Below are 15,863 nucleotides of genomic sequence, written 5' to 3'. Positions count from 1 at the left end.
ACACACACACACACACATGCATACGCAGCATGGCACCAGCCCTCAGCGACTGACTCATCTGCGTAACCCTATTCTCCGCCATGTCTCACACCAGCAGCATTAAACCACATTAATATGTAGCTGCAGCTAAATGGTGGCGCTAACAGCTTTAGCATGCTGAGCCTCTCTGCCAGGGCTAACAGCAGCCACGGCCTGCCCTGTGTTAAGTCAACGAGCCACTTATGCGGTTGGTCAGGTACGACCCCTCTGACCAGACCAGTGTTGGGAGGCGGAGGGGGGGGGGCATCGCTGAGCTCAGCCATCTGCGGCTTGGAGACTCACACAGCTCCTCTTAGTGGTCTTGGGTTATGCCTTAATACGCTTTACAGTTTCCTCTGACTGGACCCCTCCCTGAGCTGCTGCTACACACACACACACATACACACAAACACACACGCTTGTACATGGCTGCATTGACTATTGATTGGGGTTACTGCGCAACCATTCTTGTTGATCTGCCAAGCTCTGAATCTGTGGGTGCATGACACACAAACACACACACACACACACACACACACACACACACACACACACACACACACACACACACGCAGTGCTATATTTTCTTATATCATCTGCATATGAGTCATGCAGTTCTTTTAGGCTGCCCTGACAAACCTCACTTTCAGAACCAAGAATAGCTGCTGCTCTCTTAAACTGTGCCACTGTGCAAACCACACTGAAATGCATTTTAGTGTCGAACAACAGCAGGCCTGCAAGCGGTGGAGGACTGGACCTTGACCACTGGCAGTTTGGTCTCTATAGTGTCTCTGTGTATGTATATGTGTCAATGTGTGTGTGTGTGTGTGTGTGTGTACTCACTGCGCGGTTCCCTGGGCCCATCCACGGTGACTTTGATGGCGCGGTGGTAGGTGGCCACTTGCGGAGGTCCGGTGAACACGGTGATGGTCAGAGTGAAGCTCTTTCCTGCACGGGACACAAATGAAAGTCGTGGTTTAGAGGGGGGCAGAGGAGGAGTGGGGGGGTGTCATCATCAGCAGAGATTTATGCCACTTCAGTTCATGAACGGACTCTTCTCGGACAATATATTGTGAAATGTATTTTTTTTTTTAAATATTTTTTTTCTGGTCCTGTTTGTAACAATGCACGCTTGTGCAACTTGAAATTATCACCGGATTTTGTCCCGTTGGAGCTTTTGAATTAAAACGCGAGGGACCACCGCTTTTGATGGCCTGACTGTGCATGGGTATGATTTAGATTATTGAGGGAATGTATTCCAGATTGTCCGAAAGGGCTTACAGAGATAGTTTATTGTTCAACAAGGCAGGATCTTGCTCCCATCTGCATCAAAGTCCGTGCAGGAGGAAGAGAGCCGCATCATGCAGCGGGTCCGCTATTCATCCCCGGCTATGAGAAAAGGCATGTCTTGTTAAATAGAGACTGTGTGTGTGTGTGTGTGTGTGTGTGTGTGTGTGTGTGTGTGTGTGTGTGTGTGTGTGTGTGTGTGTGTGCATGCATATGGTGTGTGTGGGGGGAGGGAATCCTCCGGCGGGGTAATTGACTACAGAAATGAAAGGTACTTTTTTTATTATTCAAAGACGAGACATTTTTCCATTCATCAACCCGCAACTATTTTAAGTGTAACATTTGAGGGAAATATGTGCATCGGCCAGAGGCCTAGGGAGGAGGAGGAGGAGGGTGAGAAAAAAGGGCTCTGGAGGAATGACAGAAATGACACTTCTAGTTCAGGAGGTGTGGAAACAATCAGGCTTTTAAAAGTGTGTATGCTGATTGCACTATTTTGCTGCGAGACTTTTGTTTGTTCGCCTGAACGTGGAAAGGCTTTGTTTTACAAAAAGAAATTATTTTGCTCAGCCGTCCGATGCATTAACCACAGCGCACAACCTAAACAGGCACTTCAAATTTTTTTTTTTTTTTTTTTACATCAATTAACACACACACATGCATACGCACAATATCTGTAGTTACATGCTGCAATAATGTTGGCTTTCTGCAGTCTAAATGTCGGCGGGGATTGTTTTACAAATTGCCCGGGGAGATAAATTGCTTGGTCTTTTTATCCAGCCCTCAGCCTACACCCCGTGGATAATTATTTGTATTCGCTCGGATTAAGAAAATTACAGTGAGACTCGCGTATCTGCTCACCGTGACTCAGGCCAGATGTTTTGCATGACACCCGTGAGCGTCAACTGGCGAGGTATGGGCCCTCGCCACGTACCATAAGTGAGTCCAAATTTAATTTTGCTGTTTTGTCATTATGGTGGAGACTGGAGATTCAAGGGAAAATTGCCAGAAAAAAATTATTTCAAAGCCATAACTAAAATAAAATGACATGCAGAGAACAATCAGAGTCACTGTTACCTTTAAGCTCAACTTCAAATAATTTATCACACTGACCAAATAATAATAATTTGCCTCAAACATTATTCCACCTCACCATGGAAATTGAATTCACATTTGTTGCTGCTAAATTGTGGGGTTTTGCCATAGGGGTTTAGGGAATTAAAGGGAGAAGATAGAGGTGTATAGAGATGTGTGTGTGTGTGTGTGTGTGTGTGTGTGTGTGTGTGTGTGTGTGTGTGTGTGTGTGTGTGTGTGTGTGTGTGTGTGAGCTCACCTCGTCCGCTCCTGCCCACGAAGCGCAGGTCGTTGAAGCGGGCCACCTGGTTCTTCATCACGGCGGAGGCGTTCCTCAGCTCGGCCGAGTAGTTCTCGTCATTCCCGGCCATCACGGTGACCAGAGTCCCGTCGGGGACGTCACCCAGAGCCACAACCTGCACAGACAAACCCGGCGGTCACCCTGGGTCACCAAAACCAAGTGAAGCCTACACCCTCTGTGTAAAACCGCATCCGGTTCCGTGGGTAAAATACACATCAAAACCTCCAAATATTCAGCACAAATATTCTCTGGCCCATTTCCCCTGAAGTTCCGCAATAAAAGAGAATGATTTGACTATCTTTTTGCTGTGGATTTCCTAAAGTAGAAGCATCCAGCAATAAACATTTTAATTGAATTTATATAAAATGAATCAGAGATCCTTTTAATTTCTCATTGAAAGTGCAGGCCTTAATCCCTCTGTCATTTTTTTTTTTTTTCCCATGTGTGATCATCGGATTCCGATGCATGATTTTACAATGATTACTAACAGAAACAAGCACCCAGATTTACCTGTACCTGTCCATAAAGCTGTCACAATCACCATAGCCTAATTAAAATACAAAATGATAAGAAAACAACTGAAGGCAATATTTCAAATCTGACATGTGTAATAATTTTTAGCCTGTGTGAAGATGTTATCATTGCGCATGGTGCATATCACAGGCAGGAAATGCAAAGTTTATTTCTGCGTTGTAACATTTAATTGCCTAAATGTAAAATGCTGACATTTAAAAGCTAAGCCTCGCAAAACCCACTCTGATTCAGGAATAAATTCGACTTAATTTCCTCCTGTAAATTCATCTAAGCGGTCCTAAAAAAAAAATAAGCACAATTTTTTTTTTTTCCTAAGCACAGACTACAGTCAAAATGCTACTGCACGTTTCCTATAATTAAAATACTATAAATGTTTGCCTTGCCTTGAAAGCCACGGGGAGCGTCTTGTTACACCTCCAGTGAGAGGGCAGGACCGAGCAGAGGAAGTTGGGGCTGTCGGTGCGGACCAGCTCGCCGGCGTGGTCCGCCAGCACATCCACTACGTTCCTGGTGTCCGGTCTTGACCTGAGGGGCCCCGGGGCGGCCATGGCCCCGTTGCCGTCTCCAATCTTACTGCAGGGGAAGGACGTGGAGGGCGGCGTGAACCGTCTGGGAGTGGTCGGGTCTACGGGAATATGCATCACAACAGCTTGGGTCAGTGCCACTTGACTGGGTTGTATCAGAAATGCGGGGCTCTTTTTGGGTAGAGAATTCTGTCTTGTTGTCTCCCCCTCAGACGCCGCTGATGGCTTCAGTCAAGTCCAGTGGTTGAGCGCAAGGATTGTGCGCACAGCCTCTGTGTCAGATAGTGGAGAGATGTCAACTCTTTAAGTGTCAACAAGAGCCTTGCTGTCTTAACAGGAAAAAAAAAATAACGCCTGGTGACTGTGAGCTAGATCATCTGCACAGGATGTCTCAACCTGAGGTACATCGAAGTTGTTCGCTGTTTTCTCTAACTACAGCAAAACCCGAGAGCCACAAGCTCTCCAAAGTCTCTCGTAGTGCCGCGCTTAAATCGACGCCTCTATCTATGGTACACTTGGTGGACTGTCCCAAATGAATTCAGATACAGCAACACATGAAATCTATGAGCCCTCAGTGAGAAAAAGCAAGTCTCAGTGATTTTCCCTAAATATATAATTTTCTGCCGATCAGTGGCAATATGTTGGCAGTCAGCAGTGTAATCCAGTCCTGGTGTTAAAAAAAAGACAATCCAACTGACTGGCTTGCTCGCGGGAATTTCTTTTCTGAATAATCACGAATAAACAGCCAGACGTGCGCTCCTCCAGGTCTTGCCAGACTCGGCGGTGCGCACTGGGTCCGCCGCTTCAAATATAGTCACCAAATCTGTTTCTCAAGCCCGGATATCTAAGTCAAAATGAAGTTGCAGAAGTGCAGCAGTGTCCCTTTCTTGCGTAAAAGTTCTTGCAACTTTATCCGCGTTGAATCCCTCCAAAAAACAATAAGCTAAACTTGCACAATAGGAACTGTCCTCTGTTTTGAGTCGAGTTTCCTTTCAAGTTATCCTTTAGCGCAGGGTTAGAGGGCGCGAGAAGGAGTCGTGTGGCTGAACAGAGTGCAGAGTGCCGTGATATTATTTTACCCGAGTCATTTTAGTGTTTAGTGGTTGGGAGTGCTGAGATGATTTCCACCAATGAGTCTGCTGGGTTGGGCTTTCATCAGACCAATCAAACTCTCCGGCGCTCCTTCTTCACCCTTTATTCTGCCACACACGACCTGAATTATTGATACGTATCTGTGCTTTTCTCTCTGCCTCCAAAGCCCCGTGTTTTTATTTAGCATATAGAGAGGTTAACATGATAGTGAGGAATGAAGCCTAACATTATGACTTAAAAGGGAAAAAAGCGCTTTTATTTGGCAGAGCCATGGTTTTGAAATCCTCAGACGTTATGAATGAATATAATAAATTCACAGATGACTGACTTTTACATGTGCGCTGTTTAAAGCCATAAAAGTCAAATCGCCGATGACCTGTGTATTCAAACTGCGCGTCAGGAAAAGGAGACACGCTAAATAGGCTTTAGAAGACAATTTAAAGACAAAAGGGACCGTTTTTGAAAAAGCGTTTAAGAATGTATTCTTGCAAAGCATAAAGAAAATTCAAGAGCGAGATTAACGATTGTAAATCATTCTAACTGAATTAATTTGCGGATTAATTCACAGTGCCACTCTCACAAAGGTTTATCCTACTATATTTTTACTATATATCAGTTATTATAGGTCTGCATGCTTTACCCAGTCAAGGAATAATCTAATAGCCTATAAAGTTTTACACCCATCAATTCATATCGCAGTTTGCGTATTATTATGGTCAAAACCTTTTCTGTCACAAAGTGAAATTGTGGGTTTGAGATTTATCTACATCACTTTGAGTAATTTGAAAGATTTGAATGGATTTGAAAATAAGAAAGTAAACAAAGCATTTTCTTTCTGTCTTAAAAAAAATAAAAACATCAAACGACGCAGCAGGCCAACCCTGTGCCAAATCACCCTGGGCTGTATTAATTATAATCCTCAAATGTTAGAGGTTAGACCATAAAGTGACGGCACACCCTGCAAGCCCTGAGTCATGCTGCTTTCAGACACTAGTTGGCGCATTTGCCTTTTCAATCGCCCTCCGCACAGACAGCATGAGGCAGACATTTCAAATCTGCAGAGAAAATGAAACTTTTATTTGTGCACTAATATATTCGGAAATACGAGTTAATTTCTAAATAAAATAAACGAATCCACTTTCTTAGATTTTTTTTTTGTCCTTGTTGGGAAAAAAATGACATGTCCATTTTTTTTACATCCAAACGGACCAGTTTTAATGGAATTACAATATCCTTAATTCTTATTAAGACATCAAGTATTATAAACGCACTCATATTTATTCGTTTACTAAACGTATGATGAAGCCCTGTGCTGGAGGAGACTGAACTGACCCGACTGAAAAACATCATTTTGGAGAGCCAGAGCCTTTTTTAAAAATTTATTTTATTTTATCAATATTACTGAAAATACAGAGTAATTTCTCAATGGATATTAAATTAATTACCTTTACTGGTGAGCGTGAGGTGGACTTTATAAGGCCGCTGAATCGGGAGACACTGGATTATTCTGAAGGATTTTGTGACATATAAGTGGTGGAGAAATTAATTCAGAAATTCCTGGCAGCTTTCATCGGAAATTCTCAATAAACTCCAATAAAGGATCAACCACAGTGATCGATTAAGAATAAAGAGAAAACGCTCCGGTATACCGTTTAGATTTTCCCTGATGCGCATTTTAAAACGAAGTGCTCGAGTGGATTAAGAATATGCCCTTTCATCTAAATAACTAAATATTTTATTTTCCTGTGTGCGGCGTTCATGTGTGTGTGTGTGTGTGTGTGTGTGTGTGTGTGTGTGTGTGTGGTTGAGGGCGGGATAGTTGTTTACTTGCAAGAGCATAAATGAGATGCATTAAAGGCGTGAGATGAGTTGTCACTGTGGCTTTAGATTTGAACCTTAATTTTCTCTGACATACTGAATTAAGAAGTAAAGAGAGATAGGGTAAGACTGTTGCATTTTTACAACTAAAAAAAATAATACTAAATAATTAAGATTAAAAATGAATAAAACAGTCTGAATTACCAAAACAGTCTACATAATGGGTTTTAGTTTTGCAGCGTCTGAACCTTTGAGCTTTCATGCAGCCATGGCTTCAGCTGTGAGCCTTGTCTGTGTGGGCTATGGGCTCGCCACATAACCTCACCAATAATCTCAATGGTGGTGCATCAAAGCAGCAAAGACTTGAAAGTCCCGTGGATAAATATGCCATTGTGCAAATGATCTGCTGAGAGACAGAAAGCGATGATCCAAAAACCAAATCCAAACAACAACACCGAGTTAGGTCCTCAGTTCATCCCTTCTCCCTGTCTCCTTCGCGCTTTTGCTTTTTTCTTTTCTCAGCACTTCCCTCTCTCTGTCCTATCCTGAGGTCACAGGGACTCTGACCTGTGCACTTTTTGTTTGTTGCAATTATACTGATCCAGTCGGCCTCCAGTGGCTCTTACAGTGGAGTCTATGAGTGAGATGAAGCATAGCTAATTTTATTCTCTGGTTAATTCACTAGAAATGATCTCAATTAAGAGGCAGTCCTGCAATAAATATTCAAATCCTGATAATAATAACAACGAGCATACCTCACAATTATCATTCTCCCCACATGCATTATGAACAAATTTCTTTCTATATCAGGTCCCTGAGAGAAATCTTATCCAACAGAAGTCCAGGGTGTACTGTGTCTTTTTGGGTGGTCTTGACATGAAAATGTGTGAGCATCGCTATTCTAAGAAGCTTATTTTACAGCTGCACTCATTGCAAGACATTCCACATAAAAGCAGCTAAATGCTTAAAATGTTTAAAAAAAAAAAAAAAAAAAAAGACATCTTTGAAAGGATCACCTATCAAGTGGCCACTATTTTGAGTAAAGCTTGACTGGGACAATGACAACGCCGGTGATATTTCAGTCGTCCTGCTGCCCTAGTTCATTATTAATATGTGACCACATGCCCAAACTACCCTGCACAGCGGTAATGTGCGCTCCGGGCGCCTGTCACATTTAGACCTCCACATTTCAACACGCAGTTTCTACAGTTTCAGCCGCACAGACATTGAGGACGGAGCCCGTCGTGCCCCTGAACGATTTTTAATGATCCGGGTGGGTTGAGCCTGAAATCAAGACAGAACTCCTGGAGGATATGTGAAACCCCGGAACCACCTCATGCAGGCCGAGCCATATACAATTTTTTACCAACATAAATTGGTAAAAGGAAGAAAAATCAATTTCTTAGGGATACAAAAAATAAAAGCTTTATGTTTTCTCCAGATGTTCTTCTTATCACTGTTTATGGATGGCATCTCTCTGAAAACTTCATCCCACTAACTATGCCTGACTTTCATCTGAGCTGGACACCCTTAGCATAAAGGGCTTTGCATACTATCAGAAAATGCTTCTTTGGGCCTGTGATGTAGGAAAGCCTATTTGTGGTGCTGTAAAGAACCCTCTAAGTAAGGTTCTCCACAGCAGCGAGCTCTAATGGTTCTTCTTGGGTCTATTATAGTGCTTTGAAGAGCTCAGAATCTCAGACAGAATGTGACTTACATATTTTTTTGTATTTTAACAAATTATAACATTCGAAGAATCTTTATAGCTTCTCATAGTTCTTTATAGGACCCTGACGTTGACAGAGAACCCTTAAAGAAGCCGCCTTCCTCTGTGTGCATAAACCCCAGGGAAAACCCACTTACTTTAGGTTACACTGATAATGAGTCAGAATGTAAAAGCTAATATGAGTGTGATCCCCATTAGCAGAGAAACCAGTGGAAGCCTCTGGGGTCTGTAAGCTTATACCTGATTCTCAGTGCCACCCAGCCCGACCTCAGTGCCACTTAAAAGACACTTTGAAGATCGGGACAGTCTCAGATACACAGAGATCCTTTAAAGTTGCCATTTTCATCTGAATATGATCTATTAGCCCGTGTAAACTCCCGGGCTATTTTCAGACATGCACACATAAGCCTCTGGATGGGCAGCTATTCATTTGGAAAGGGGGCTATGGGGGCAATTAGAAATAGTTTGAGGTTCAACGATGACATAAGACAAAGATTTCTATCTTTAGAGAGGCTGTGGCGGTCGCACATTTCTGTACATTCACAAATTACAGGGCAAGCTTGGCCCTCAACCCACCGAACGCATTCCTTCCGAAAAGTGTCTCCTCGAATTTCAGCCGGGGGTTTCTGCTCAGTGGAAATATGAGTGTTCTGAATGGACGACTCCTATGAAATGGAGTTTTATTCCTCTCGGATTAAATTAGCTCTACTTCAGGGCTCGGGGTATTTTTTTGTATGAATGATGAATTCTGCGGTGGCCTTGGAATGCTGGACTTGTTTACCCTTCCCTCCTTTTTGAAATGTAGATTGCTATGAAATGGACTTTTTCAGCTTGATATGACAAGAGTGTCTGTGATTAGACTTCCAAGCATGATGTAAGTCACCAAAGCCATTTGTGCCAGTCCCCTCAAAGCCAAATCATATTCTAGCGTCGGGAGTGTTTATATATACAAGTATATGGAGAAACTTTGAAACAACAATGAGCGGCTACAGATTGTTTGGGTTTTGGGTTTTGCTGCTCTGATGGCTGATTCTCTCTCAAATTATGATTACATAATGTGTCAGCACATCGCAATTGGTGGTCACTGTTGTCCATTTTGATGTTCAGACAGAAAACAGAGAACACATTGAACAATCTTTTTATCATTTAAATCCCTATTTTAAGTTTGCACTGCCAAGGCTGACCATATCAGTTCTTACTATCGCAGGAATTCATGCATAAGATAGTGCCCTTGTGTGCTCAAACTTAGTTTTGGGTCATAAAAACCCTACAAAGGCCTTCTGGAGAGCTATACCAAATTCTGTAGTTTATTGAAATAGAAATTGTATACATCCAGTAACTCATGAGATTGTCAGGCCCCAATTCAGGATCCTTGAAGGCGTTTAGAATATACATTAGCCTTAAAATGATGAACGAGCTTATGACATTTCCAAAACCAGCAGCTAATTACTACGTAAGCATGACAAAAAGTGAGATATGGGAGTCACCAGAGGAGACAATGAGCACATTCATGTCATGCATCTTTAATACTCTGCAAACATTTTTATAAAAGGTGCAGAGCCTTTGAATCAGCTGACCAAAGTAATGGTTATTGGGGGACTGATCCTTCCCAAGGAGGGCCATGTCTTTTATTTTTTTGAGCTAAATGCAGACAGATTTCTGAACAAAAACATCTGTTTTCCAATATCCTTAATGCTTTTTGCTTTATCTAAATGTTAAAACATTATCTTCATTTTATATTGAATTCATCATGAGATAATGAGAGTAACCTGTGCACCGGCTCCTAGAGGGAGATGAGAGGTAAAGGTGCCACTTTGATGTTTACTTCTCCTCTAGAGGGGGCTGCTGCAGATAGGATTTGATGTGTGTGTGTGTGTTTTCGTGTGTGCATGTGCATGCATCCTTGTGGGTGTATATGGCTGCATGACAAAACACGTCTTTATGTTTTTCATAATTCTGAAATGTAACTCTTAAACAAACAGGTTATGAAAGCCACAGTGACGCCCTGTCATGGGCTCACTGGTGGGTGTTGGGGTGTTGAATATGAGGGTCAAGCCCCCTCCCTGTCCTCTCGGTGGCAGTTCATCGGGGCACACCACACCCGAGCCAGGCAGGGGTGACGCTGTGCGAACCCGTAGTGTCACGGGCACCCCGCCCTCACATCATCCTTTGGGTACACTCACCCAACGATGACAGTCAGCAGCCTGTGATGTGGTTCCTGGGCCTGTTTATTCTTTGGAACCCACTAAAAGTAGCATTGGATGGTAGGCTCACCAAAAGGCCCCAGTGCTATTATAGGAGCACTTTGGGTTGAGTTTTGATCTGGTGGGTTATGTAAATAGGGCCCTGCCTTGCTGCGGGGCACCACTTTTTAAGCTATATTGTTTAGTATGACCTGAACGTAGCGTTTTGATATCCAGGCTGATTTGTAACCTGGAATAAAATGCAAAGTTCAAAACTGATATTGACTTATAACGCTCAGATTTGTGTACTTTATGCGTTGGACACGAATTAATACCTGTTTATATTTTTCTCAACGTTGATGATGATGGACGATGGCCTGTGGAATCTACCCTGCTCTACATTTGTTCATTTCAGTGAAGGACAGATTGTATTTTTTTTTTCAGGGTCTTTATTTACCCCTGGAAGTCAGTATAACTTTTAGATCTAATGAGTCCCATAAATACGTCAACTCCCCCATTTTTTCAGTTGTGGTTTTTAGTGTGAGCTATAATCATTTCTCATCTTTCTTTGTCTCTGTGTCTGTCTGTCTATTTGTGTGTAACGACACACAAACACACACACACATACACACACACACACAAATGCACAGTGTTTCTCCTTTTCTGGCGAGAGCTTCTGATGCAAGGACGGCAATCTGTAATCTGTAGTAATTGCATGTTGCAGAAAAACATTTTTCCGCTGTGGTAATCGCTGCAATATGTGCAGTGGCGTTGCCAAAGTGACAGCACCCCCACCCCCTACAGACACACACACACATGCACATACACACACACAGTATCCTGACTCACTGTGTCTTGCCTCTGCCAAATGTGTCCAGCTAAAATTCTGTAGACTTCTCCTCAGGATGGCTGAGATACACACACACACACACACACACACACACACACACACACACACACACACACACAGACAGATAGGCAGTTGTAGTGCAGGGAGCAACTGGCAACTGGTGTGCAGCACACACACACACACACACACACACACACACACACCTGTGGCACTGTCATACTGCATTCACCTTCTGCAAAAGATTTACAGTTCCTCTCAGTGACAGTTTAACTGCCATGCAGCTCCAGTGCCAGAGCCGAGCCTCAGCCCAGCTGCCACACACAGATCAGGAGAATAATCTTTCATAGGAGCCGCACTCACTTCACTCTCCCTGCTCTTTTTTTAACAGCTATTTTACTATCACACTGCACAAATGGGTGATAGCATTATCCCGAGCATGTCTAATTCAAATCCTTTGTTATTTCTTGTCTTAGAGAATTGAGTCATTTGTCAGAGTGCCTCCTGATTGGTGGAAGCTGTTGCCACGTCAAATGCAGGGAGTGCAGTGTTGGTCTGTGGCCGGACCATTGATGCATATTTATCAAACCATTGTCCACCATTCTACCACTCTGACACTGGCATCTGCTCTCCCCCCGTTGGATTGCGGCGCAGGTTTATGAGGTTATCAGCCACTGTATCGCCACCCCACTCCTCACAACTGCATCACGAGACCCTGGACGCACTGTGGTTTGTGTAGCTGAAGACAGCACCTTCTGCTTGCCCGTCTCACCACCTCACCAAAGGATACATCTCTCTCTCTCTCTCTCTCTCTCTCTGTGTGGCTAAGCTGCGGCGCACATTTATGATATCATTCCCCTCTGCGTCACCACCCCTTTTACCCAACACAGCCCCAAGATATGTCAGCTCATTTAGGCGTTCTTACTTTGCACTCCTCGACGGGTAACCACACACACCTAGTAGAAGGACGAGTAATGCTCAGAGACATTTATAGATACACAGCACAGACACCAAGATTGCAACCAGACTGTGTGTGCAAACCTTTTTCCTCTCTGGGCTGCTACTCTGACTGCTGAAGCCATCCAACCTCCCAGCAGTTGAACTTCCCTGTGTCTCTAATGGAGTCTCTCTGTCAGATCAAACAGCTCCCACTGACGAGGAGAGGAGACAGATCGCAGCGCTGGAAGCCTTTCAGTCTGACAGCCCAAACACGTTTGACTGGCAACGCAGCCTGTGTCTACTCTCCCCTCGCTTGAGATCCCACACAAATATAGTAGTGCCACCAGAGAGGGGAAGAGGGGGTGAAGAGTAGAGGGGGTGGGGAGCCTGAGCCTGCCGGCTCCGAAAATAAGTTGTGAGGCGTCCCTCGCGCACAAAGCCGAAGCCCCATAACTCAGTGTTTTCTTAAAATGAAATCGCATGTGAGCTGAATATTAGGAAGTGCGCATGGCTTCCAGCAACCACCAAGCCATTATAGCAGAGCCTGTAAACCACATTTTCACCAGCAGACAATGCCTCTTTGTGCTGGTGTGGCTGTCCCCTTTCTGCTGCAGCCCAACAAGAAGCCCTGCACATTTAAAGAGTAGGGCGAAGATGCGCAGAAAAAGGGAGAGGAGGTGAAGACGCCGAGGCATTAATGGAGAGGAGTGTCAGTTTTAGATCTCCGCTTAAGTAGTGGCGTCGGGAGAGGCAAGCAGGAGAGTCTGCCCTCATTTAGCCCCATGGCGAGGGGGAACTTTGATGTGGCTGCACATGGAATGCTGTTGTTCATTCCTCCCTGCAACAAAAGCCACATGTTTTTATTTTCTAAGGCTAGGTTCCTGTTCCTTCAAACTGTGAAGGAGCACAGTGTGGTATGTAGCGTATGAAATGAATGGCATGAATGCCAACCAGGAAAAGGCGAGTCAGAGAGGATGCTGCCTCGCTGGTAGCGTCCTCTCATAGAACGCTGTTTGACAACAATCTAGGGTTGCCTGACCACCTTTGATGCTGCGTGACAAAGGTGTTGTCTTTGTCTTTATTGTCTACTTATAATTTAATTTGTCTATTTATATTTAATTATTAAAAGGTGACAACAAACTACCTTAATCCTTCCTGTTTGCTATTGTATTACATAACTGAAAAAAACCCACTTGCACATGCACACACACACACACACACACACACACACACACACCCTACATGCGCACATGTGCACATTTTCAACTGTTCAACTGTTGTCTTCATTGTCTGTCCCTTTAAACTCCTTTCATTGCTGTCCCGGGTTTCTCAAACAAGGGTCATCCCAGGTTCTGTCACACTCATTTATGTGTAAATGGGCTTCAAAGAGCTCCTAGATATTGAATTTACATTTATTTCCCTCTTCAGAGGGGTTCAGCCTCCCGAGCACCATCTGACTCACCGCAGAATCCAACCAGATTCAAGCAGTGACCCAGTGCTGGTTTCCTGACAAGTGTCCATGCCACTTTCCTCTGCAGACATGAGACAACTCTTGGAAAGTACTCGGTTGGCCCTCGGGGCTTTTCATCATAAGGAAACAAGGGTGTGGCGACGCTCAGCCTGCAAGCCAAGGAGCTCAGAAGTGCAATTAGACACATAAATCATTTCATCCCCCATAAATCCACTCTTTTGTGTAGTAAATGATTACTGTCAATCAGTCCAATTGAGTTCAAATTAAATAAAAAATGAACATGAATCATCTCCAAACGTCTCAGCCTTTTTGCAGTGAGTGGTGAGAGTGAAAACATTGCATGCAACCCTTTTCTGTGTGATGTCGACGGGCCCATTTCCCAGATCTAGATTAAGCAAACCTAATTCAAGCCTAAAACTTGATTTTATACGGAACCCCTCCATTCAGGCCATCGCTTGAGTCTGAAGTCTTGAAGGCCTCGGTTTAATTGGGCTCTGGGAAACCACCCCTGTGTGTCCAAGGTGACTGAATGTTTCCTCTCATCATCTCTGTTGCTAATCACTGGTGGCGTTGCCCGTGTACAGTTAGCGCCGTGGCCACGTGGAGTTAGCATAGTAAGGCAGGGCTTTTCTCTCTTTGACTCAGAGCCTGAAGCGTCTACTGAGGCTTTGCTGTAACTGCACACTAATCCCCTGATTGCTGTGTTTAGGCCCGGCACGTCGCTGCTCCACGTCAAGGCGGCCACAGCTAACGACAAGCTAACGACACAACGATGACAAGGAGCATTTGTAAACCCAATCAGCGGCCTGGAGCTCGCCTGCCTGGTGATTAGGTTAATCAAACTCCACTGACTGAATGACTGGGTCACTGTCTGCCTGTTGTGTCATTACGCTGATTAAAGGGGAAAAGTTGTGTTCATGTCCATCAGCCTTCGCCTTCTAACACAAATGCGTCTCTGCCAGGTCGGCGACAGCAGCACGGCATGCCGTCCATGAATGTAACACATCAGAGTTTCATCAGAGGGCAGGGTTGCCAAGTCCGCGTTTTTTCCGCCAAATTGGGCTACTTTTTAAGTGTTGCCGTGGGTAACAAATTTTGTCCGCGGGTTGGGCTTGGGCAGACATGAATAAAGATTCATATTTTGAATGACCGATGTTTATACCCAAATCCTGTCAAACTGACTCCGGGCCAGATCAGCATATAAACTATCCACATATGTCACATGCTCCACAGACAAATAATATGCCAATGCTGTGTGAGGCCACTCAGCACATGACCAATCACATCATCAGCACAACTCGCGCCCAGTGCCTGTCAGCTGAAGTAAGGTATCCCATATTATATTTTAAGTTCTGATATACTGTAAATTAAATAGGTGAAAGAACTGTTTCGGGAAATTGCCTTCAATGTTTATGGTGTTATTTTATAGTTATTATAGTGAATTTTGCAATTATAGCAATGCTGTTGGACTTTAAAAGCAACATATATGGATTTTTATGGGCATATTTTTAGTTCTGGTATTGGGCTGATTTTTGGGCCCTTTTTATACCAGGTTGGGCGGGTTTTGGGCTGGTTTTGAGTTGCTGTTTGGCTGCTTTTGTCTCACAGACCTGGCAACCCTGTCAGAGGGGGGGTTTCCCCATCAAAATGAGGTGTAGCTCAATTCCACTGTGAGCGTGATGAGTGAATGCCCAGTATGATCCTGTGATCACATTAATTGGCCTCACTCTTACCTCCCCATCCTCAGAACATTATATACTTCTGTGAAAAGTCGCCTCCAACAACAAAAACCTAAAATGGGGTCCCTTAGGGCGAAATCTTATCAAATGGTGCTCTAATGCTTGTTTGAGGTTTGGCAGTCCCTATGCTAGGCTGCTAACAAGTTTGTATTTCACAGGGAAAAGCTCATTAGTGTGAATTTTCGCTCGTGTCAGGACGCTACAGGAGAACCACAGCACACAGTAGCTGGTTGAACTCCTTTCGTGCGTGAGGCATAATTCGGCAATTCCTCAAAAACAAGAGAGACGATATTTTTCAGTTCAAGTTCGC

General features: G+C 44.0%; 1 protein-coding gene across 2 annotated transcripts in view; it reads right to left on the bottom strand.

Annotated features, from left to right (window-relative positions):
* runx3 (RUNX family transcription factor 3) overlaps positions 1–15,863 on the bottom strand; it is a 50,420-nt gene that overhangs the window by 26,228 nt on the left and 8,329 nt on the right. For both annotated transcript variants that reach the window (XM_030045224.1, XM_030045225.1), the window contains exons 3-5: positions 3,598–3,839; positions 2,639–2,795; positions 862–966 (exon numbers count right to left, since the gene is read on the bottom strand). In XM_030045224.1, coding sequence (XP_029901084.1) covers positions 862–966; positions 2,639–2,795; positions 3,598–3,839 — 504 coding nt within the window. The remainder of the gene's footprint in view (positions 1–861; positions 967–2,638; positions 2,796–3,597; positions 3,840–15,863) is intronic.

Source organism: Myripristis murdjan, chromosome 22 (genome assembly GCF_902150065.1).
Source record: "Myripristis murdjan chromosome 22, fMyrMur1.1, whole genome shotgun sequence".
NCBI lineage: Eukaryota > Metazoa > Chordata > Actinopteri > Holocentriformes > Holocentridae > Myripristis > Myripristis murdjan.
Note: the sequence above shows the minus strand (reverse complement) of the source record. Positions and strands in the feature narration are given on the sequence as shown.